Source organism: Porites lutea, chromosome 6, assembly GCF_958299795.1.
Source record: "Porites lutea chromosome 6, jaPorLute2.1, whole genome shotgun sequence".
NCBI lineage: Eukaryota > Metazoa > Cnidaria > Anthozoa > Scleractinia > Poritidae > Porites > Porites lutea.
Window position 1 is genome coordinate 8768088 of NC_133206.1, and position 21910 is coordinate 8789997.

At 39.2% G+C, this 21910-nt stretch overlaps 1 protein-coding gene across 2 annotated transcripts; it reads left to right on the forward strand.

Annotated features, from left to right (window-relative positions):
- The first annotated feature begins 148 nt into the window (after positions 1 to 148).
- On the forward strand, positions 149 to 20616 carry LOC140940543 (cytosolic non-specific dipeptidase-like). Of its 2 annotated transcripts, none has more exons than XM_073389531.1 (17): positions 149 to 217; positions 341 to 359; positions 2126 to 2236; positions 2921 to 3043; positions 4118 to 4159; positions 5274 to 5354; positions 6652 to 6726; positions 7250 to 7330; positions 8437 to 8510; positions 8886 to 8960; positions 9374 to 9518; positions 10704 to 10803; positions 11348 to 11400; positions 12284 to 12402; positions 18004 to 18089; positions 18609 to 18775; positions 20254 to 20616. In XM_073389531.1, the coding sequence occupies exons 1-17, from the start codon at positions 180 to 182 to the stop codon at positions 20299 to 20301; spliced, it is 1437 nt and encodes a 478-aa protein (XP_073245632.1). In that variant the 5' UTR covers positions 149 to 179; the 3' UTR covers positions 20302 to 20616. The 2 variants fall into 2 exon arrangements, with proteins under 2 accessions (XP_073245632.1, XP_073245631.1); XM_073389530.1 differs by lacking the exons at positions 18004 to 18089; positions 18609 to 18775; positions 20254 to 20616 and adding exons at positions 14431 to 14516; positions 15339 to 15505; positions 15721 to 16039.
- Positions 20617 to 21910: the final 1294 nt, after the last annotated feature.

Here is a 21910-nt window from a genome sequence, read left to right on the forward strand (position 1 = left end):
AATTTTTTTTACGGGTAAACTTTTATTGTGTTTTATTCATTCTTCTCGAGCAAGATACATTAGAGGAAAATTTCTACGACTTGCTATATTATCGGTGTTTGCCACCACCCCCAGAGTAAAGTAACACTTCCATCACGAGCTACTCACACTTGCTTTCCGGTTCACTTCACTCGCACGGAATGGCGTCTCTTTCTCCGAAGTTAGATTCAATTTTCAAGTAAGTTTTAGATCCTTTTTCTGTTTGGGCGTATTACTGTTTGAATAGAAAGATATTTGTGACTCTATTAAGTTCCGTACCACTGTCTCTTGATTGTAAATTGGTCTATTTCCTCCTTTGCAGGTATGTGGATCAGCACCAGGTACTGTGAAAGCTCAATGAGACTTGAATGAAAGGTGTAATAAATTAATGTTCATCGTTTTATGTTCGGACAGTCTAATCTACAACACAACCACCGCGGGTCTTTTGAATAATATTTTATCTTCGTAGGCCTTTTGAAATTAAAATTAAGCTTACAGTAAAGTGATGATGAAATAATTTATGCAAATAAGGAGAACTCTAAATATTAAAGAATGTTAAAATAAGCTACCCTTTTTTTCCACATTGCATTCCCTTAGTACGGTTGATCTAGTTGTGGAGATTTTTCAGTTAATAAGACGCTGTCCTTTCATAAATCCAACCCCCCAAAAGTGTTTGATTGCCCCACAAAAAGACTCAGCCCAGCAAAATTAAAAAAAAATCCCCCACCCTCACACTCAAACCCTGTTTGGGAAATTTTTGCATTAAGGTGGGGCACTTTGACACCGTTCGATCTGTTATGGTGTTTTACTGATTATTTTATAAAGCTGTATTGCAAAAGGATATAGGAGATGCTAATCTAGCGTACATTGGGGTAAACTTGCATGAGAATGTAGCCAGGAATGGCAAAATGGTATACCTGCCAACTTTTTCTAAGTCAAATACAAGCTAATACATGGGATTTTTGTCTTGTTATGACTGGGATTGCCAAAAATGTCCCAGTGACTTCCGAAGATTTCCTACTTCCAAAGTGTTCCAAGCCTGAAATGTTGCTGAAAGTGTCTGATCATGAAGATCTTCTGACAATCTTTGAGCACTTCTGAAGCTATAATTAAAAAATTAGTGTACATTGTGATACATTTCAGACACAAAGTCAACATTAAGAGCCTTTTTTGGAATATTTCCCAAGAAACTGAATGAATTTTCATCATTAAATACCATGTGGCACGAAATTTTTGCGAGTTCTAGTTTTTACTGTTTTTCCAGTGATCTGCAATTATATGTTCCCGCAAATAAAAATTACCGCAAACATTTTTCCTGCAAAAATTTCCTCCAGAGTAAATATTCTCTTACTTAAATTCGCTACACAAAAGTATAATACTAAGAAATTGTGTCTGTTCAATCACAACTTGTCAAAAACAACGTAATACTGGTTTATTGTTTCAAAATCTGTATTTCTTTCTTTCTTCACGTACTCAATAAAAATGAAACTATTATCGATGCTGGATGCTGGGTACTTTCTGAAAATTGCAAAAATTAATTCCTAGCAAGAAAAACCAATCTGTCCTAATCGAAAAAATTAGTTCGCGCAAAACACAAAAAAATCCCCAATCCGCTGAAATAAACTCCTGCAAAAATTTCGTGCCACGCGGTAAGTCCTTTTTTAAAAAGCAGTTCATCCTGATTTGTGAGTCAGGTGAGAGAATTTGCCCTTTATGCATGAGATAGATGTCTTGAGTCCACAGGCGTGAGGCCTATGCATAATACATGAGAGTTGGCAGATATAACATGGATCATAGATTTAACAAAAATGTAAAATATGTACAACTCAATTCGCACGTAAGCCATCAGAGCAATGATGTTTGTACACAACCTTCCACCAAGAGAATCATAATGCACACCTACTGTATAGGACTATACTGCAGAGAAAATTGACCAATCAGGTTACAGCTGGAAACTACAGAAATGATATTCCAAGAAATTGTTTAAGCTAATCAACAGCTCGTAGAAAGCAGCTTGGTTACAAAAATCACACTGTCAATTTCCTGGAGTCATGCATTGTGAAGAACATGACTCTCCATCAGTTTTTTTTCCCTCTTATTCTTATAGGACCTTTATGTGAAAAGGCTCAGTGATGCTGTTGCAATCCAAAGTGTTTCAGCTTGGACTGAAGAAAAGTACAGGAATGAAATTGTCAAGATGGTCAATCATGTGAAAGATGTACGGTGTTTGCATTTTATACTTTATTATTCATGGCTGGGTTTAATTAATGTAATCAATCATCACCTCCATGGAAAAACCCATAATCTGATGAACTAAAAAAAATGTTTATGTACGTGCATAAGAATTTGTTTTAAGTATAATATTATTTCCCTTCCATCCAAAACATCATCATACACTGTATGTTCAGATGGAGAGATTGCGCCAAACATGTGAACATATATACATGAAAAGGTTACGGTAATAATATTTTCCTTTCTTTACGGAAGGTGAAAGGTGTTCTCTGTGTGTTTCAGTGCCAGGAAATAAATTCAGTCTTGTGAGGTAAATTTAGAGCAGCTGCTAAGTGTTTTTGTTTATTATGGACTGGCTGGAATCCTTAGAGTTTTGGAGCTATTAAATTTTCTTGGCATAATCATGCTGATTGCTTTCATTTCGTGAACTTGTTGGTGTTAGCTTCCAGTTGACTCCATTTTGATGGTTTTATTAGTTTTTCCAAAATGTGTTAATTATATTAATTGGTTGACGGGGGCAAGGGGCGGGGGGGAGATTATCTGGAATCAATATTAAATGTGGTGTGAAATGGCACATTTTGATATGCTGTCTCATCAGTGAACTGAAGAAATGATTATTAGAGTCATCAAAGTTTAACTTGCAGCAATATTTATACTGTCTTGTTAACAGGAAGTAATACGTCTGGGAGGAGAGGCTGAGTTAGCTGAACTTGGACCTCAAAAAGGTACTGACAACCTTCAACTCCCTCCTGTTCTGTTGGGGACACTAGGAAGTGATCCTGCTAAGAAAACTGTAAGTTTATCACAGTAAAAGACACAAAATGCAGTTGCAAAAAGAAAACCTGAAAAAATTTAGGCTTGCCGAGGAACCCTGACCTTTGATATCAGTGCCGTGCTGATCTGACTAATTGAGCTAGCAAGGCAGCTGAGAGCTGGTCAGGGCCACCCAATGACTTTTTTCTGTAAAATAACTGCTCGAAGGAGCAAATAGTGCCTAGAAATTTCTAAAGTTCGAGAAAGGCTAAAAACTTCTGGATAGCCGTTCCAGTCAGCTAACATATTTGGAGTTTTTCTACTTTGTTACAATCTACGATTTTTGAAAGTTTTGTTTTTCACATTTTATTACCAAGCTACTGGGAGTATTGTTCATGATTGCTAAAAAAGCATCTCCTGAAAATTTTGGTATAAAGACAAAGCACCCCTAGAAGTTTCTTATCATAGTACGGCTACTCCATTTCCTTGAACTTTCAATCGGACCTATCAGGATAGGTAACAGTTTTGAATGAGATGAAAAAACCACCTAGAACTTTCGAAACGGCCAAAGTTCCCCTAAGACAGCTGAACAGATAAATAGTTTTTACCCAAACAAGCCTCTAAAACACAGAGAAAACCATTTGAGATGCTTGCGAAGTATTATTGGAAACATTCAGTCATATGTGACCCTGGCTGGTCATTTATTTGGCATGTACCTGGGAAAGATGAAAAAACAATTAAAGCCTGAAATAATTTAGGCTTACCAACAAGCCTAAAGGGCTATGTTGAAACAGTGAGATTCAGAATCATGATATCATGACTATTACTAAAAACTGGCTTAATTTACCTGAGGATGGATATATTACCCTTGACATAATTATTCAAGGACAATCCCAAACATGTATTATTTTTTAAAAATGAAAAAAAAAAATTGCTAAAAATTATCATTTATGAGTGCAATGAAAGTATTTATGAAAGTATTTCTGGTTGTCCATAAATGAAGACAGTAAACTTGAAAACTTTATCATGTTATGTTATTGTCAGTGTCTAAAATAACTTATATTAACAGTTATAAAAAATATGCTAATCAATCCCATTAATTTACTTCTTCTAGTTGTGTATTTATGGACATCTTGATGTTCAACCAGCAAAACTGGTAAGATATTTTAATTAAAATTAAGAGGGCAGAGATTCACAGTATGGATTCTGTTTAAGGCTGGGCAAGCAACCACTATCATAACTGGAACCTAGATAACTGTCTTTCAATAATATCTTGTGAATGTGCAGTAAGATATTGTCTATCTAGCTAACTGTCAGATTTTTTAACATACAGCCCTATTGCATTGGGGAATAGAAGGGAGACACAATATTTTTTTTAGCTCTGCCTTTGCTTAAACAGTCAGGTAGTTGCAGCTTACACCCTCAGCTCTAGAATTAGAAATACCCATGGCATTATATATAACTCAATCCATGTTAAACAAGGCAATGGTATTGGCCGACCCATTTGAATTTTACAACCAACCCAGGTCAAGCATAGCTCCCAAGATCTCATTAATGAATTTATTACTGGTGTTCTATTAAATTTGAATCCATTGGTAGTTGTAGATTTCAGATTCATCTCTGCATTTCTGCATGCGTAGTAAGCAGTGAATTCAGGGGCACCCAATGTCAATCTTCAGAAAATATCTGTTTTGAAGACGATTTGAGATCGAGAATTTTCAGAACATTTGTTGTAAAATTTCTTGCTTGCCCGCCTCTCCTAGGATTTTCGAACATCTAAAAAATGGTATAATTGCCCATTTTTAACGGATTTTTACCCTAAAAAGGTCATCTAGAATTTTTGGGAACCTTTTTTCTCGCTGAAAGTTTCAAAAAGGTAAGTTTTGATCCCTATAATTTTCAGATCACTAGTCCTTCAGCTAGGAAATTCGAACAGATGAAAAATTCTTAGAGGATAAAAATATGCCTATATCTGCTGTTTAAATACTAAAATACGTTTAACAATGCTATGTTTAAGTGGTTTTGAACTATTTTCTTGTTGGGTGCCCCTGGTGAATTCACATGTGAAACTCAACAGTGGTCAAGCTTTCGTCAAAGTAATTCAGTTGGAAATTAATATTTTGATCTTTTGACAGCATGTACATGTAGCTCAATGTAATTTGGTTTTAAGAAATTTTTCAATACTGGGAAAAAATCATGCCAGCCATGCCTTAATATCCTCTTAATGTAACAATGGAATAACACAAGTTGAAGTTTCATATTTATTGTAGGATGATGGATGGGATACAAAACCTTTTGTGTTGACAGAAGTTGACGGCAAGTTATATGGCAGAGGATCTACAGATGATAAGGTAACTCATGCATGGGCTTCACAGATTTATAGGGAAAAAAATTTAATATTATAAGTTTCCAGGGTTATTAAAGGGGAAACAAAAGGTAAATTCGAGACTTTGCAAGACTGGGAGACCCTGGTTTCAAAATTCAAGACTGAAACTTAAGTGTTGTTATCAATTCCGAGCCCAAGACTTTACTTCTAAATAATCCGAGCTGGAGACTCAAAGTGCTGAAGATTTCATGATAATGGTACAAATAAAGCTAAATAAAATGACCGAAAATGCCAATGGAAGCTAGCGGAAGCCCACCAATATACCACTTTGTCTTCTTTTACTGTTTTATTAATCTCCTAGCTCAGTTCGATAAGCTGTATCCACAAACTCTGAAAAATTTAACTCCTGAAGACCAAATGGAAAGAAAAAACAACAAATCTGAGACCAGTCTACAGGCAAAAAAGGAATTTGTGATGCCAAGATGCAAAAATCAACCTAAAATGAGACTTTGAGACCCTCCAAACATTCCTCCGAGATTTCGAGATCGGCCCAAAATTTTCTGAGACCCACATTTTTCAAGGTATCACTCTATACCCCAGTATACATTTGGGTTATTATTTTCATCCTAGGCAAAGGTAAAGAAGGAATCAAGCCAAAGGTCCAAGCGGCCGGAGCTTATCCCAGTTCTCTTAACAATGAGCTTGCTTAGGAGAATTGCTATTTCCCCCTGGATGGTGTATGCCAGACCATCGCAAGGTCACCTCCCCCCCCCCCCCCCCTCCAACCCAGCATTATGTTGCCAGTACCCATTTATACACCTCGGTGAAGAGGGACCAAGTACAGTAAGTTTCCTTGTCTAAGGAAACAATGCAACAGACCTCAGGCTTGAACCCAAGGCCTCCAGATCTGGAGTTCAAGGTGTTAACCCCTCTGCCACACATACCTCCACTTTTTCATCTTAGTTTAAGTTTAAGCTTTATTTTCTTTTTTGGGGGATATGGTTATGAATGATATCGAGTTTGAAATAAAGGAAAATAAAGTTCTAACGTGAAGTGTAAAATTGCTGTTGATTAGTGCTAATTGCTCTAATGGAAATACCCATTTTTTCTTGATCTGTGCATAAACTATCTCTCTGGCAGTCATTCCTTGAGCTCAACTCTTTCTGCTTCAGAGAGGTGTTTACTTGTTTTATTTCATTTAGAAACCTGAAGACAACTGATAGAGATTGTTTTCATCTTGTTCGCACCTCCTCGGCATCCTATTATAATCTAATGAATATAATACTAATAAAAATTATGCTGTTTGAACATTTAATTTGAAGGGTCCAGTGTTAGCATGGTTAAATGCCATTGAAGCATACAAGGAGACTGGTAATGAGCTGCCAATCAACCTCAAGGTATAATTATTATTGGTGGAAATTAACACTAGTTGCCAGTTAGCCAGGGATCATTGGGATGTGTGATTGTAGATCAAGGACTTGTCAAATTAACTGTAAAATGTGTAATTTGTTTACCTGGAGAACACCTTAGTAGAGTTGAAGCACTTATATATTACAAGCCCTCTGATAAGGTGTGAAGAATTAGGCCCAGTTCAGATGCCGAACTTTTCATGAGCTGAACCTAATTCGAATTAAGGCATACCCAAATTATTTAGACCAACTGAAATGATTCAGATGCCAATCTTAATTCCTGCTGAACTAAATTCAAAGGAGAAAAATGCTCATTTTGGTCCAACTACTTACAAAATACATTATAATGATTTATGCATTAGGTTCAAAATGCAGGGGAGGGGGAGGGGTATTGATTGTTTTGTTCTTCCAAACTTACCCCATTATGTTGTCACCGATCGTGGCAAGTTTATCTTGTTTTAGACAGGTTGAGACATAAAAACGAATTTGTTGGCTAATTTGTTTTTTGCAGTTTGTCTTTGAAGGGATGGAGGAATCAGGCAGTGAGGGCTTAGATGAGCTGATCTATGCCAAGAAAGATACCTTCTTCAAGGTTTGTTTTAGTTAAGCCCAGTTCAAATGTCAAATTTTTCATGTACTGTACTTAACCCATTCGCTCCTGGGTTTTTTTGCTAAAAAACGCGTTTCAAAGCTAGTCGAGTGGTTTTCTAGTCACTGTTGTGCTATAAAGAGCTTAAACTTACCACAAACCGCTTTACAGGTGGTACACTTCATGGCCTTCTGATCCAGATGCAGAATATCAGCTTGCGAAGTTTGGGCATACGCAGAAAGCAAACAAATTTTGACTTTTACTTTTCGCTTTGTCTCCTCCCCTCTTTTTTCGCTTTTCTTGCCTCATTTTTGTTTTCTCTTGCTGGGCATTTAGTAGGCTTCATTTTGGTGGGAATAGTTTTTAGGAAAGCTTTTAGGATCTTAGGATTAGGTGAAAGGAAAGGTAGGTGGGTAATGGAACAAGATTTTCATGGAGATTTTCAGGTCAATGTTACATGGTTTTTTGCCTCTTTCTGCGGTGTCCTTGACTGAATTGTGCTCATTCTGGTATGGTTTGAAAGATCTCTTCACTCTACACAAGTTAGCGGGCAAAGTTGTCCTTGACTGTTAAAACTGATGACGTCACAAAGGGTAGAAAGGATGTGGATCTGCACGGGCGGTTACAGGCGGTTCAGGGGCGAATGGGTTAATACCTAGTTAGGTCGACCCAGATTGTACAGGTTTGACAGCTGATTCGGACTTAATTACTTGGGCTCAATTCATTTTCATGATGAAAAATGATGTACATTGCTTACCAGTGAAAATAAATTTTTAAATTTATGCAGAGGGTTGTATTGTATGGGCACATGAGAAGTTTGATGTTTGAATCAAAGTCCCTCCACAGCTGAAATTCCAATGTGGGTTACTTGATTGTCAATCATGGGTCGACCCAAATAAGATATGTCGAACCTCATTCACGATTTAAACATTAATCTCTTAATGAACTTAATAGGAGGGATTAGGTGTAGTACATGAAAAGTTCGACATTTGAACTCAGGGCCTTACTGAAGTTGGAAAAATCTTTAAAAGAATTTTATAATTATTATAATTATTATAATATATGTGGAATTATGGAGTAATTTGATACATTTGATTTTCTTTTTTCAGAATGTTGATTATGTGTGTATATCTGACAATTATTGGCTTGGCAAAAGAAAACCTTGCATCACCTATGGTTTGCGGTAAGACAGCTTTTAATAGCATATATCCACCTTTTGACTACTCATTGGGGCTAGTATGAAAAGCATGAATTTTGGTGTCAGAGTTGAGAGAGCTTAGTCGGTTGTTTAATGGAATAAGATCTGAAGAACATTTCACATGCAAGAAAGTCTTGCATCACTTAAATGGCTTGGACAGAAGAAATATATAAGACAGAACATTACATAACAGAATTATCCACGGCTTGAACAACTGTGGCCAGTATGAAAAGCGTGGGTGTTGGTGTCAGAGAGCTTAGATTAAATGGTCCAATTAGATCTAAAAATCACGTTGTCATTGTCAAACTGTAGTTTTACATTGAGCACTAATGAAGAAGAGATGTATTTTTCTATCCACAGAGGAATCTGCTATTTTAATATCGAGGTTTCTTGTGCATCAAAGGATCTACATTCTGGTGTTTTTGGTGGCACCGTGTAAGTGGTAACTTAATTTTAAACCGTTTCGTTTCCAAGATTGCCCTGCATCTCTATGCTGCAAATGTGACACTCCTACCGGTTGGCTATGAAAACTGAAACAGATTTTATTGCACATACATTAGAGTGCAAAGCTAGCTGGTAGGGTCAGAGTGCAGGTTGGAGTGCTATTTGGTGGCAGAGATGCAGCATGTCTTGAAAAGCTATGGTGCTAGAGATTTTTTCTTTGTTTCAAGGGAAAAATAATCCCTTCCTGCAGCAACTCTTTAGCCAAAACAAAAACTTTCCTTGAAATACATTGTGTAAAGCACTTTTGTGGGCATAATTCCATGCCAAATTCTCACAGGTTATCCTTGAGGCTGAAATTGCTACCCTTAGAATACTTCTTAAAATATTTCTCTGTACACATGCAGACATGAGGCCATGTCAGACCTTATTTACCTGCTGGATCAGTTAGTAGACCTGAAAGGTAATATAATCATCCCAGAAGTCAACAGAGATGTGGCTCCTTTAACTGATGACGAGAGAGCAACTTACACAGACATTGATTTTGACAAAGTGAGTAATGAGTTTATAGGATTTGTTGGATCGTTTATTTGCTAACAAACTCCCTATCAACCGTTTTATGTCTTACTTGTTTGTAAACCTGTCATTGTATCATTCAGCACAATTAAAGCAAAAAATTTTTTTTGAAGTTTTTGGTTTGTGGTAGGAGAAGCGTTTGAAGTGTCAACATAAATAGCAATAATTGCCCACGGCTAGCCCGAGAAAATAGCTGACATTTCGCGATGTCAGGACTGGTTTCCCCATGAAATGGCGTCTAATTGCTTTAACCAGTCTAGCCTGTTCCAGGCTCTTAGATAGTGGGGAAAACTATCTTGGAGCGCTGAAACAGGCTACAACCAATCAGAAGCGCTGCCAAGATAAGTGCAGTGACGAGTCATCAGTATGGATGAGTATGGAGTTTCTCTCGTTCCTCAGACATGATTTCGCGGGAAAACCAGTTGTGGCGTTGGGAAATGTCAGCTGTTTTTTGGGGGCTAGGTTACAGCAGGCAAGTGCTAGTATGCTAAGATCGCTTATTCAACACACGTACTAGCCTGCGTAGCAAACGTTTCTGTCATTTCATTTATCGCGCGCGCGGCCAAAACCGAAAATCCCGTTCCTCTGTCTTTCTTAGCTCCAAATCCAAACGGAAACGCTTGCTATGCAGGCAACACACATACTTGAAAGTTACATTCAGAAGAAACTGTTTGTGCATAATTAGGAAACAAAAATGATATTAAAACTTTCGTCTGAAGGCCATTGTTAAAAGAAATCCTCTACTATCTTGGAATAGCGAACCCTTGTTTGAATTTCTCCCAAAGAAATGTCTTGGATGGTTTGGTATGTGATTTTCAACATCCAAACGACTCTTGTTACGCTATCATCACAGGAGTGTAACGATAGTAAGCTGGCCTAAAAAACTTGAACTTTTTCAAAGTTTTCCGGGCGGTTTTCTTTGGCGCTCATATGTTCAGAGAGAATCTCATAAGATTAGAGATAACTTAAAGGAGCTTTACTAGTACATTTGTTTATTTGTCTGTTTGTTATTTTTAGCAGGCAGACACCCACTCCGTGATTCTGTACTTTTCTCAAACCTAACCTGTTCGAGGCGTTTAAGTAATGGAGAGTCAAAACAGGTCCCTGCAAATTGTGATACTTGTGATGACAAATATTGTTTACAAACATTTTGTTTCTTAGGAGGAGTACCGGGAAGACATTGGTCACAACAAACTGATCCACGATACAAAGGAGGAAGTATTAATGCACCGCTGGCGATACCCCTCTCTTTCCATTCATGGTATGCCTTACTATAATTTATAAAATAATTTTCTGCCGGTTACTAATTTCACTGCTCAAGAAACAGGTTCTCTCCACCTTGTGAAGTAAAATGTTTGTCTGACTGATTAGCTTGGATGGTCAATAATAATTGGAGAACAAAACATTGTGCACCCGTCTTCTCTCCCCTCTCCTCCATAAACAAGTTCAAAAAGAGGAAGAAAATTTCGTCGTGGCTTGTTTACCTCTTCCATAAAAAAAGTAGGCGGCGTCAGTTTTCAAGTCATGTCGTGCAGTGGCGCCGCGCAAGGAAATGTACAAAAAAGTTTGCTTCAAGTGCAAAGTTGTTGTTTTTTTATTAAACCTATTGCTATTTCGAAAGTCGTTGCCGTCGCTGTCGTCGGATCTTAAGGTCCCTAATAATATCCACTCTTACCATCTCTCGCACTGGAAGTTGAAAACCATTGAGGTGGTCAGACACTAATTAGCTTCAGCAGTCGCCCATCGAAAAGGCCCACAGCAACAACAACCGCAAAGAAAACCTTTTCTTTATTTTCTTTATTCAGGCATTGAAGGTGCCTTCTATGAACCTGGTTCGAAAACAGTCATTCCCAGAAAGGTGCGTATGTGTTGCTTTTGTGCTTGTTTACGATATTCCAATCAGGTGGTCAATACTTGGCTGACTGCGTCAGGTAAAAATTAGACTTGTTTGGATTCATCAATTCGGTAAATTTAAACTATGAGCAAAATTTTTAAACTTGAAATCCGGATCTCTGAAGTTGAAAACTGATAAAAGCTTTCGACCTCAACCGAAGTCTTGTTCACTTCTGCGTCAGAAGGTGTTGTGCTGGCGCAGACGTGAACTTAAGATGTCAGTGGAGGTCGAAAGCTTTTATCAGTTTTCAACTTTATCCGGATTTTCATTTTAAAAATTTCCCTCAGATAAAAATTAGTTAAGCTTGGATACCATTGCTACGATTGACGACTACGTGAATCAGTTTAAAAAAAGCCTTTGAGCCACATATGCAGTCAACTGCCTTTTTACTTCCTTTTTAGTGGTCTATATGTACGTCAGCGATCGCAAAGATCGCAAAGTCGATCTTTAATATATAAAATTATTTGGTGTGAAGTTTTCACTGAAAAAAGTTGTTGATCCACATGTGCAGGCACTGTCATTCACACTTTTTCATTTTTTCAGGCTTAAAGAACGACAAATAAACATCGGGCGAATCGACTTACGTCTGGGCGAAAAAACTATCGGGCGAATCGGCTTACGTCCGGGCGAAACGCCCTGGTACCACTTCAAGGACGACAAATACAGTACACATTGGGCGAATCGCCTTAAGTCCGGACGAACTGCCGCTGGGTGAATCGACCTTTGGGCCAAACGAACTGATACCGATCAAATTATTTTGTGCTACAATCGCCCCCGCCCCCCCCCCCCCCCCCCCACCATCGCATACCGTAGTTTCTGTTGAAACTAACGCCTTCATTTGTTCTAGGTGATTGGCAAGTTTTCAATCCGTTTAGTACCTAATATGACACCTGAAACCGTCAAGGAACAAGTTTTCAAGTATATCAAGGAACTTCATGAAAAAAGAGGAAGCCCAAATACTCTAAAGTAAGTAATAAGCCTTTAAAATTTTGTGAAAGAATTTCAAGAAATTCTGGCCGCTGTTTTATGGAGGATGAGCTGTGAAAACAGCTTAGCTTGTAACACACTTGTTTCACACTAGGGAAATTTTATCATTTTGTTAGCTACCTTTATCGCTTTACAATTGCCTCGGCCGCTTTCTTATATTTAGCGAAATCAGTCATATGGCGTTGCGAGTTATTGACGCCTGTTCATGAACTTGCAACGCAAGAATTGTGCAGGAAATTGTCCGCGCATCCACGTTACACGGCATCAACTTTGAACGCAACACCGTTGCGCTGAGGTCGTTGTTGCGAATCTTTCTCTGTGGCATCATCTTTAGCCTGACATATCTTAACAATTTCGAGCAGAATTAAACGCAAAAACCAGTTTGATTAACCAGTTCATTCTTTTATTGATTGACTGTAGTCGGTAGAGTTTTTATTTTTATTTGGGTCTTGAAGCAAGGATCCTTCCGAGCGTTGCTTTCGCTGCTTAGAAGGGCTCTCCGGAAAATATCCAGAAGTAAGGGGAAAAAAATAATGTAGGCGGCAGCGTGTTGGTGGAAAGGTGCTTTATGTTGGGGGTAGGTGTGGAAATAGGGATCACCCCCTCCCCTTCCATAGAAGGTATCTGGGGGCCTGGTAACAATTTAGAATTGTGAGCCCTGAAAAGTGAATTTGAGTGCATTTAGCGCGACCAGGGAAATAATTTTAGCCATGAGGATAGCATCTTTATTTACCCACATTTGGTTATACTTTAAATCTTGTTTCCTTTCATCCAGCGAAATGTGCGAAACAAATGCGATAAATTTTTTATCCTCAGTCTCCTCAAAAAAGAAAAACATATATATTTTTCTGTAAATGGTGGCGCTTCTTCTTCCTTTATTCAGCTTTATGACTAGACGACGATATTAGACAGTGGCCGGAACTTTTGGAGAACCCCTTTAAATCACACAAGCACTGAATGTGCGGACTAAACATGTTTCATAAACTATCTTAGCAATTTAGGCAAATTGTTAAAGTTCTCAACTGTCAAAATGTTATTCATCACCAACTTTGTCAGATATGGGTTTTGCTGCAACAGGTACTCCACGTTAGAAAGCCGGCCTGTGTTGTTAATGAAGCATTTTTATGCTTCGAGGGTGAACACAGCACAAGTGTACATTTAATGGCGACGGGGGGGACATACCAATACTCGGGAATCTGGAGCAATCTGGTGAGGTCGCTGCGTTTGCGTAGTGGCTTATTGGGCTTAAGAACTTGGTTTAGTGTATTCTAAACGAAGGCCAATTACCGTGCAATTTTCAAACTTCACATCGCCCGTTTCACTGGTATTATCACAAATAGCAGGGAAATAGGTATTTCAGTAAAAGATTTAATCGTGGTGTTGTTCCGAGTTACTCTCGCCAGCTCCAGGAGAATAAGGCCAGAACAGAATACTAACCGACATTTTTCTGGTTTGGTCGCTTGTCGCTTGTATTCAACGAGATTTTATCGCTTCCCTTCAAGATTTAGCAATTTTAAAAATACATTTTTATTTGGTTATAGTTTTGTATCTGAGAAAACTGGAAAACTGCGATAAGGTTTTTTATTCGATTACAAACTGAGCTTAGCAGCATAGACGAGAATTAACTCAAATCTATAAAATTCGCTCTGATCGTTGCGTAAATAAGACCCTTAAACTTGAAAAATGTGGGTGTTACACACGATGGTACAAACGGGCTTACAGCGACCTTATCAGTCTGTGGTCTGATGAAAAATTTGGAGTATTTGCGAGAACCCAGTAGGTCTCCAGTTGTTCGAAAAAACTACTGAATTGGTTATAATAAACAACCGCCACCCAACAGGAAGCGCGTCGTGTGACTGTTTTTCCCGCCAAAAAAGGAACATACAAGACCTCGCCACGTAACAGGGCGAGGGAACAGGGAAATACATTGAGTGATCTGAGAGTGTTCGCGGCAATTCGATCACAGTTGATGTACGTGACCTGACACCGTGCGTGACGCACTTTTAGGGTCAGCTTACACCACAGCGGTCCACCGTGGGTTAGCGACATCAACCACGTCAATTATCAAGCTGCTAGAAGAGCTTTAACAACTGGTTAGTAACTGTTACAGTCTTTTTTTTTTTTGCTAACGTAACTAGTGCGATGCAGGAAGCATGGCAAGCAACCTGTCCAACTTAACTTTTTCCCGCCATTCTGTACAATGGAGAAGAGAAGTGATGACGTCACAAAAATCAAATTGGGAAATTATGGGATTAGTTGGCATATTCAGTAAGAACAAGATTGTTGTTTTTGTTTTGTTGTTTTTGTTGTTGTTGTTTTTTAATTTCAATTACTATAATTATTCAATTACTATAATTATCACATAGCATACATACACACACTGACTACATGCCTAAACACACATGCAATAATATAATCACCATATCAGCCTATTTAGGTGCTATGCCTATATTATTTAACAAGTGCTATAGTGCTTTTCGAAAACAGAAGAAACTAAATAAACTACTTAGAAAGTTCACTTGTATGATAATTTTTGTAGTTATAGGAGAAATAAATTACATTACAAAGTCCACTTGTCCATTAGTTTTTGTAAACTCTAACTATTTAACAATCATTCCTCGAGCCCGAATGGGCTCTGAGTCAATAGCCTGTAAGGCCGAAGGCCGAATGGGCTATTGACTCAGAGGCCATGAGGGCGAGAGGAATAATTGTTTTAGTAAAATCCAACTAGTTGGTAAAAAATATCGAGACAAAACAACTTTAGCTAGCAAAGTGCGATTTAGCCGTCATTGTTTTGGTTTTCAAAGCCGGCGCTTTTCGCTACTACAGAACGCAGCATTGATAATAATCTAACTATCCTATCCTGCTGAATTGTTGTATCGTGTTGCTTATCGCTTTGTATTTCCTTTCATTAGTTCATGGCGTGCAGCCAGACATGACTCGTGATGGGTGTAGCATCCCTGTGACATTAGCCCTGCAGAATGCAATGCAAAAGAACATTGTTCTCCTTCCAATCGGCGCGTGTGATGATGGAGCGCACTCCCAGAACGAGAAAATTAACATTGTAAATTACGTTCAAGGGGTAAGTTTTGCTCGTCTTCTGCTCATGAAAACAATTTTATCAATGCTTCCGCATGTTGGAAGTCACACAGGAGAGATAGCGTCGCGGCACATCAGTTGAGGGAAATGTTCGCTGATGCTCTGATACTCTTTAATTCGTGCAATGCAAGACGTTTTCCAAATTGCTGAAAGCAAGTGAAAAATATAATTCCTTATTTTCTTCTTTTTCTTTTGTAGACTAAAGCTTTGGTTGCGTACTTGGAAGAACTGGGCCAACTTGCTGACCCGAAGTAGACATCAATTTTTAGGGTCCAGTTTGAAGAAGGGCACGACATTGAATTGTTTTTTTAATATTTGTTTGGTTTTCGTTGATCACACCTAGGCTCTCTCCATGGTCTATGGTTTGCTAAATTCACTTTATTGTCGAGGCATAATTGTTTACTCTTTCTATCTTTACCTGCTCCCCTTTTTGTGTAACATGGGGACTCCTAGCAAGTATTTTCAACTGTGTCTGTATTGTGCCTTGTATCGTTTTGTGATTTCTGTTGGCGTCAAAGTCTTAGTAGTCTCCTACTCTTCCGTTCTTCGTGTCGACTCGAAACTTTCCTCCTCAAGCTACATAAAACGAACAACATGTGTTGTAACACTGCCGCATAGCTAGTCGAATACCGATGTATTTTCCTCCTCAAGCTACGTTAAAACGAACAACATGTGTTGGAACATTGCTGCAAAACGAGTCGAATGGCGATGTTGTACGTTTTACCACTCACGAGTCAGGTAGGGGTGTTGAAAGTTGCGTGAATACTAAATTCTGATTGGATAAAATTACGCGGGAGTCACTCCATACACGGGAGTTAGGTCACTTGCTGCAAAACAAGTTTGCCTTGGGTCGCTAAAACGCGCAACATGTACAGCAAAATGTAGAACTCCTCTCTACTTTCTGCAACAGGCTTTCGCAGCCTGCAACAACCTGAACGTGGCTGTAGTATCATATTAGGCTGATTTAGCAACAGAACGGGAACGTCAGTCGACGGCGGCGCGCGCAAATCAAGCAACTGACTTGACCAATGGCTGAGCGGCAAACTGAGCACCGGAAGCAGAGTTTAGTCCTTTTCGCGCGCTTTGCTGTCGTCAAATGACGTTCACGTTCTGTTGCTAAATCAGCCCAATGATACAGCACAGATCACTTTCACTCACGTGGTCAGCAACTTTTTTAAAGAAAAGAAATTTTTTACGCGAGGAGAAAAGAGTCCAACCCAAGTCCCAGAGGATTTTTGGGTTTACCAACATGGCCGCTGTTTCATTCTTTTCAGTGGTACATTAGTAGGGAGCTTAAGCAACGACGACAGCGACGGCAACGAGGACGGCGAAGTTCATTGAAAATCCTTATCTAACTGATCTCACTGTAACTCATAATATATAGAATATTTTTTTTATTAAAAGTGAACTTATAAACTCATGGCGACAGCTGTTTAATTACATCCCCGATATTGAATCAGCCGTGTGCGTGATGCAGCATTGTTAACACGATCTTCAAAAGAGCGGGTGGGACGACGCGACTGTCATAGTGTCACAGGTCCTAGCTTGTGTTCAGAGGTGCTGGCCAATTTTTTCGCGGGAATCTCGTTATGTGAGCTTCCGCTCGTCGTTTTTTAACTTTCTCGGTTCACGGGCAGGGTCCGAGTACACGTAGGCTATATGTGACCAGTTGTTGTACAGCAAGAAAGTCAACGGAGAGAGAAACTTGCCGCATTTTACCTGATTACCATGCACTAAAAAGCGTCCATCTGCAAAATTTAACTCGCTCAAGAAATTTAGTGTCTCATGTTCACAAGGGAATGGTAGCAATCATTTTTCTTTTTATTGGAATTGTAATATAGCATATTTTATTTTATTTTAACTTATTTTCTCGAATATATTAGCTCTACAGCTACTCTGTAAATTTCGAGTATAAATAAAGTATAAGTATGTATGTATGATTGTCGCAAAACAAATTCCTCTCACGAGCCGACTGTTGATTGTGAATTTTTTTTTCTTTTCTTTTTTGGATCGCCTGCTTGTCACTGAATGGAGACGTCTCTCTCATTTATTCACTAGGCATATAATTCATTGCGCATATGTCACTTATAGAAGCAGTATGCTGGATGTTTGTCGCGTGAACCAAGTACCTCCAACAATTCTCCATTGACTCAGTGGTAGAACATCTGGACTAGTAACCAGAGCCCACTTGTTCGAAGGCCGATTAGCGCTTAAGCCAGGGGTAAATTTAACCCGGGTGTCTATTTCTTTTGTTCAAAAGCATTTTCTCGGATGATTTTCTCTTTTATTTTTAAGAGCATCCAATCATGAACTTGTTGACAAAAAGGAATAAAACTGAAATTACTTCATAAGCTTCCATATCTGAATTCAAATTTCGCACTAACCCTGGGTTATCTTAACCTAGCCGTGAACAATTCGGCCCTGAAGGTCATATGCTTTCGAATCGCCTTTGTCACTAACATTTTGCGTCTTTCCTTTCAGCGTGACAATGGGACATGGAGGTCGGCCATGGGTGAGTGATTACAACCATGCTAACTACCAAGCAGCCAGGAGAGCACTCAAAACAGGTTCGTCTTAGGCCCCGTTGATTTGGAGAAAACATGTCTTGGTAGAAGGGTCATTCACCTACCCGAGTTACCCTGGGCGAGACAACTTTTCGTACATTTCCGTGCAAAACTCGGAGAAGCGTTACATAAGAAACAAGAAGTTGGCTCGGCTAGAAGGGTGGCTCGGTTATGAAAATACTGTAGCATGGCAGAAAGGAAGGAAGGGAAGAAGGAGTCATGGATGAGAGGACAACAGACGTGCCCTCTTTACAATATATATTAACATGTGAACAGTAAGCTCGGACGTCAGTATACAAAGGCGTTACTGGCAGCCGCCTCGGTCCATTTATGAGCTTACTGTACCCACCCAGCCCATGATGTGAATGATGTGGTGTGTGAAGCTTGACCACACTACCTAGTCTACGTCCCCTACTCTTTTCGAACAGTGGTGTGGGTTCTTTTACGTCCCATAAGAACCAGATAAGTGTAAGTGCTGTGAGATGGGACCTACCTACTGTATTCTTCTCTTCTTTACTGCAGTATTTGGAACTGACCCCGACATGACCCGTGAAGGTGGAAGCATCCCCGTGACTTTAACTTTGCAGGAAGCCACTGAAAAGAATGTTGTGCTTCTGCCATTGGGTGCATGCGATGATGGCGCGCACTCGCAGAACGAGAAGATGGATCGAAAGAACTACATAGAGGGAGTGAGTATCTTTGTGTTTTTCAATGACGACATGCTTTATATCTCTTAAAACCATTTCTAAGATATCTGTACATGCCAGTTTGTACGGTAAATGCTAACTCGGTTTAAAATCCCAAGTGGTAGGTCGAAACCAGTTGGTGACCCCCTCCCCTTTTGTAGGACCTTTCTTTTGAAAATAAGTCTTTGTTTATCAGCAGTTGGTGACCCCCTCCCCTCCTCCCTTATTCTTGAATGATAGATTGTTGCTGGCGAGCCTTATGCGAGACAGCACACTATTCTCTACAATAGCGGTAAAAACCCAAATTTGTCGGATGTAAGATCAGAAACGTGCGCAGTCGATTGGTTTTCTTATCATCTGGGGTATACTCCTGTGCGATGACATCACGTAAAACGCACGTGGACGAGATCGCAGAGAAATTTCGAGTAAATTTTCAGCGAACAAGCAGATTATAAACGAGTCGAGCGTTAAGTAATTGCTTTTTATTTTATTTTCTAGGTATCTTAAAACCAAGGCCTCGTTTTTCGTGAAAAAATTCCGAGATAGCTCGAGGCAACAAGTTGCTCAATATAGTGGAACCTCGATATAACGAACCGCTCTCTATAACGAAGTCCTCGGTATAATGACCAATTTTGTTGACCCCAATAATAGCTCACTTCGGAAAAGAGTGATAGCCTGGGACTCAAACTAAGCGCGAACGCAAGTATGGGATTGTTTGGTGGGACAAGTCGAGCAAGTCACCTTGAATTATGACGAGACATGCAAGATGTTGTGTGGCTTTGTGCACAAATAACTTCAGGAACTCCCCTGGTCTAGCATTTTATAGAATACCAAAGGCAAGACGTTTCCAGCGAGAATATCAGCAGAATGTGTACATTTTCTTCGGGGCGCTAATTTAAAGCTGTTTCACTGTGCATAATTCTGGTTTTTCTCAAGGTAAAATTACCCGAGGAACATATTCCTTCAGCTTTAGCTGTTTTAACCCTGCTAAAACATTCCACTTCGCTTTCCGCTATGTTTGTTTACATTCGCTTTCCCCCAAATAATCCCATAAATGCGCGCGCGCCTAGTTTCGGTTCCAAGCTATCACTCTTTCCCGAAGTGAGCTATAGTAAAGTATATGAAAAAGAACCTGGATATAACGAAACCTCGTTTTAGCGAACAAATTTTGCCAGTCCCTTGGCACTTGGTTATGTCCAGGCTCCACTGCAGAGGGTTGCCTATTAATACAGCCTTGACTGTACAACAAAATAATGGGTACTTCTAGATCATTTAATAATTCGACAAGAACGGCTGCTTTGCAGAAGTAATAGTTGTCGACTGTTAAATTTTTATCCAGTTGATAACCACAAGTTTTACAAGTGATTGAAGCATCTTAGCACCACGCGATAGCTTTTTTGCTTTTTTCACGTGTGAAGCCGCTGTATTGCATTATTTTCTGGTGACTGAAACTTCGCTGTTTCTCTTCTTTTTACCAACAGACTAAAGTTTTGGCCGCTTATATGGAAGAAGTGGCCAAGATCCAGTAGCAAAAATACTGTTGATGGACACGACCAAAAACACGCTCACGACAGACCGCAAGATGATTCCAATGAGCAATTTACACTGCTTCAAAACAATCAAACTCGTATTTATAGTCCTTGTTTTTTATCCACTGGCTGCACCAGCTGGAGTATTTAATTTAGATTTTAAATTAATGGAAGAGAAATACGTATGCTCAAACAAACGTGTCGTAACCTGTGACGTCACGGCGTAGGTTTTTCCTAACAAAATGTAGAATTTCAATTTTAGAAAACTCTAGTTCTAATTTTCATGCAAACAAATAAATGAAAATATTCTGCAAAGTCGTTGTGCATTTGATTATATAAGTTGATTGGTTACAGCCCTCCTATTTTTGGCGAAAAAATGTTGAGGTCGAGTTCGATCGAATTCCGAGTTCGGAGAGAGTGAAATGTGCCCAAGACGATTTGCACTTCTCTCAGGCGACACGTTGTTCCTTTTGTAAACGGTCGCTACCATTTTTACGACACTTGAAAAAGTTTTGACCTGTTATTGAGAGTGCAGTGTTTTATGGACCCTTCGTATCCTAATCTCTCTCCGTTATCGCAACACTACCGCACCGACCCACAACCGACAACTTGGACTCCCACGTCGTTCTTTCTAACACTTCGAAAACGTATTTTTTGCCTTTTGTATCTTAATCCAGGGAATATGTTACATCTATCATGATTAAAGGCTTGGTTACTAATGGTGGCATCGACTATTAAAAATGGCCAAGACCGTTTACGAAAAGGAAATAGGCGGCGACGACCCTCTCCCTCGATGGTCATTCTCGACAATCACACGGATAAATAAGTGACAGAGAACAGTCTGCCTTCCGGGTAAAACTACATACGGTAGTGGCGAGATGGAGTTGTGGGTAGAGTTGCACGCAAGAACTAAGCAAGGGACACTGACATTTAAAGCCATTTTGCCTAAGGAAGTTGTGCAAAATTACAACTTATTCACAATGCTTGCAGATACTCCTCTTAAAGTAGATAACATCCATTGAGCAATGTTTTGTGTATTAATTCATGCATTTCTTCCATTCAGTTTAAGTCAGAATTCCAGCAGGTATTTCGTCTTCTTATAGCCGTGAACGCCATTTTTTTTTACTTTACTGTTGTCCAAGCAGCCTCGTTTCCAATCAAATGTACCAGAGAACAGAGAACAGTCTGCCTTTCGGGTAAAACCAAATACAGTAGTGGTGAGATGGAATATTGTGGGTAGAGTTGCACGCAATAACAAAGCACGGGACACTGAACTTTAAACTGAGCCATTTTGCTTAAGGAAGTTGTGCAGAACAACTTATTCACAATGCTTGCAGATACTCCTCTTAAAGTAGATAACATCCATTGACAGAAGCCCACGCCATGCCATTGAGCAATGTTTTGTGTATTCTTGCATTTCTTCCATTCAGTTTAAGTCAGAATTCCAGCGGATATTTCGTCTTCTAATAGCGGTGAACGCCATTTTTTTTTTTTACTTTACTGTTGCCCAAGAAGCCTCGTTTCCAGTCAAATACACCATCGAATCGATGGTATATTGCTCGCATCTTTCAAATATGGTAAGTGCCAGTTGGTATGAAGAATTAGCCGC

Excerpts from the sequence above, each read along its gene's own strand:
- LOC140940543 (XM_073389530.1), top strand. The coding sequence starts at position 180 with ATGGCGTCTCTTTCTCCGAAGTTAGATTCAATTTTCAA. Across the intron at positions 3,044-4,117 it reads GTGATCCTGCTAAGAAAACT|TTGTGTATTTATGGACATCT; the intron begins GTAAGTTTATCA and ends TACTTCTTCTAG. Across the intron at positions 5,355-6,651 it reads GAGGATCTACAGATGATAAG|GGTCCAGTGTTAGCATGGTT; the intron begins GTAACTCATGCA and ends TTTAATTTGAAG.